Source organism: Phyllostomus hastatus, unplaced genomic scaffold (assembly GCF_019186645.2).
Source record: "Phyllostomus hastatus isolate PE091 unplaced genomic scaffold, TTU_PhHast_1.1 phas_contig_1175, whole genome shotgun sequence".
NCBI lineage: Eukaryota > Metazoa > Chordata > Mammalia > Chiroptera > Phyllostomidae > Phyllostomus > Phyllostomus hastatus.
In genome coordinates, this window is record NW_025333541.1 from 7,198 (window position 1) to 9,761 (window position 2,564).

Genomic DNA, 2,564 nt, shown 5'->3' on the forward strand with positions numbered 1-2,564 from the left:
ACAATCATATACTCTACAGTGTGTTCCCCTTGATACTTCCAGTACCAACCCTGCCCCATACATAGTTATTACAATATTACTGACCACATTTCCCATGTGGGATTTTGATTCTTATGTGGAAGCTTTATATGTGTGAACATTTTCAAAACTGAAATTCATAGACACAGCAACAGTACACTGGTAACCAGTGGGAATGTAGGTGTTCATAATGAAGGGTAGAGGGGGCCATATCTATGATGATGGAGGATGATTTGACTTTGGGTAGTGGGCATACAATGCAATACACAGATCATGTATCATAGAAATGTACACTTGAGATGAAGGGCTCTATGTATATCGGTGAAGTTCATTTCAACTAGGGCATTGTTCAATGCCACAATGTCTTTGTTGATATTTTGTTTGGAAGATCTGTCCATTTTTGACAGTGGCATGTTAAAATCCCCTACTATAAGTGTGTTGCTGTCAAAAATATTTGGTGAAAATCCAAATAGTGCCTCTGTGTTAAGGGTTGTATGATAACAAAGATTACATAGATCGAATTACAACTTTTTAGAAAGCTGATAGTAAAAAGAAAAAAAGAAACAAAAATTGCTGAAAGTCACAGAGTCCAACTGAGCAATTCCTTTATGGAACCATGTGCCAGTAATGTCATGGTCTGATGTATTCCAGTGTGTGGAAATGTACTGATAGACCCATGAAGACTGAACATCCTTTGACACATACAGGACTAAATACCTAATAGCAACTTTTCATAGTAGTAAGTGAGTTATTCCAAAAGAGACATGATTTTTGGTGCTACATCAATTATATTATGAAGATCCTCACCACAAACACTACCAACTGAGATGACTGAATTCATGCCAAATATTTAGAGATTTTTTTTTGACACCAGGAGAGAGTAAGTCATTGCTGGCTTGTGGGCCCAGGACTGACACTTCAAATAAGGCTCTATTAAATATACAACTGGCTGTGGGGCCTTTGATACTTTTCTTTGTCACCAATCCACTAAGACTTAGAGGGAGAACCTCTGCCTTGTGGACTAAAAAAAATCATCTGAGGAGAAAGAGAATTGTCAAGGGAAGGTGCAATATTCTATTAGGAAGAAGAGCACATAGATCTTCACCAAATGTTTTGTGTGTGTGTGTGTGTAAATCACTGTAGAAAATAAAATAATGAAGGTGTGCTCCAAAACATAATGGATGTACTTATAGTGTATTCACAATTTTATTACAGGTCCCTTCTCCTGACCTCTCTTCTGGAAACAGGCTTTAGAGAAGAGTAAATGGGACATAGTAACAATGTGACAGAATTTGTCCTCCTGGGCCTCACTCAGGATCCTAGGAGCCAAAAAGCATTATTTGTGATATTTTTACTCACTTACATTGTGACAATGGGGGGCAACCTGCTCATTGTGGTGACTGTTCTCGCCAGCCCCTCTCTGGGCTCCCCCATGTACCTCTTCCTTGTCTATCTGTCACTCATGGATGCAGCGATTTCCACTGTCATTTCAACTAAATTGATCATAAACTTGCTCTGTGATCAAAAGACAATTTCCTTCTCAGCTTGCATGGGACAGCTGTTTCTGGAACACCTTTTTGGGGGTGCTGAGGTGTTTCTTCTGGTGGCCATGGCCTATGATCGGTATGTGGCCATCTGTAAGCCACTGCACTACATAACCATCATGAATAGACAGGCTTGCTTCCTGCTGATGGTGGTGTCCTGGGCTGGAGGTTTTGTGCATTCTGTGGTCCAACTTCTCCTTGTGTACAACCTCCCTTTTTGTGGTCCTAATGTCATTGACCACTTCATTTGTGACATGTACCCACTATTGGAACTTGCCTGCACTGACACTTACATCTTAGGCCTCACTGTGGTTGCTAATGGTGGAGCAATCTGTGTGGTCATTTTTATTTGTCTACTAACATCCTATGGAGTCATCCTAAGTTCCCTCAGAACTCACAGTCAGGAAGGGAGGCGCAAAGCCCTGTCTACCTGTGGTTCCCACATCATGGTGGTTGTTCTGTTTTTTGTTCCCTGCATTTTTACGTATGTGAGACCTGTTTCTAACTCCCCTGTTGATAAATTCATAAGTATGGCTTATACACTTATCACTCCCATGTTGAATCCTCTAATATACACTTTGAGAAATGCAGAAATGACAAATGCTATGAAAAAACTCTGGTGGAAGAAGTTAGCTATAGACAGAATGAGAATGCATCACTCATATTGAATGCACTTGTTACTAATTCTGAAGCAATGAAAAGGCAGTGCATTCTAAGAATGGATGACTTGTCAACGCAATGAGTTCTCTTGGGGTGCTTTTCTTTATTCATACAAAGGTGTCAAAAAGTAGAAGAAATTATCCTTTGAGGTTAGACTCAATCTAATACAGAAATTCTGAAGGATGAATAAAAAGGCACAAGTATTTTTCCTATTATTAGGAAAAATCCACTAAGTTCACCTTGTAGCATTTTTTATTGTTCAGTTACAGTTGTCCTGATATTTTCCCCATTGCTCTCCCCTGCCCTGTACCACCAACCTCCACCTCCCACAGTCAATGTCCC

General features: G+C 40.0%; 1 protein-coding gene across 1 annotated transcript; it reads left to right on the top strand.

Annotated features, from left to right (window-relative positions):
* The first annotated feature begins 1,282 nt into the window (after positions 1–1,282).
* Positions 1,283–2,230, top strand: LOC123823841 (olfactory receptor 4A5-like). The gene has a single exon (XM_045846874.1). It carries the CDS (start codon positions 1,283–1,285, stop codon positions 2,228–2,230), a length of 948 nt encoding a protein of 315 aa, XP_045702830.1.
* The last annotated feature ends 334 nt before the right edge of the window (positions 2,231–2,564 follow it).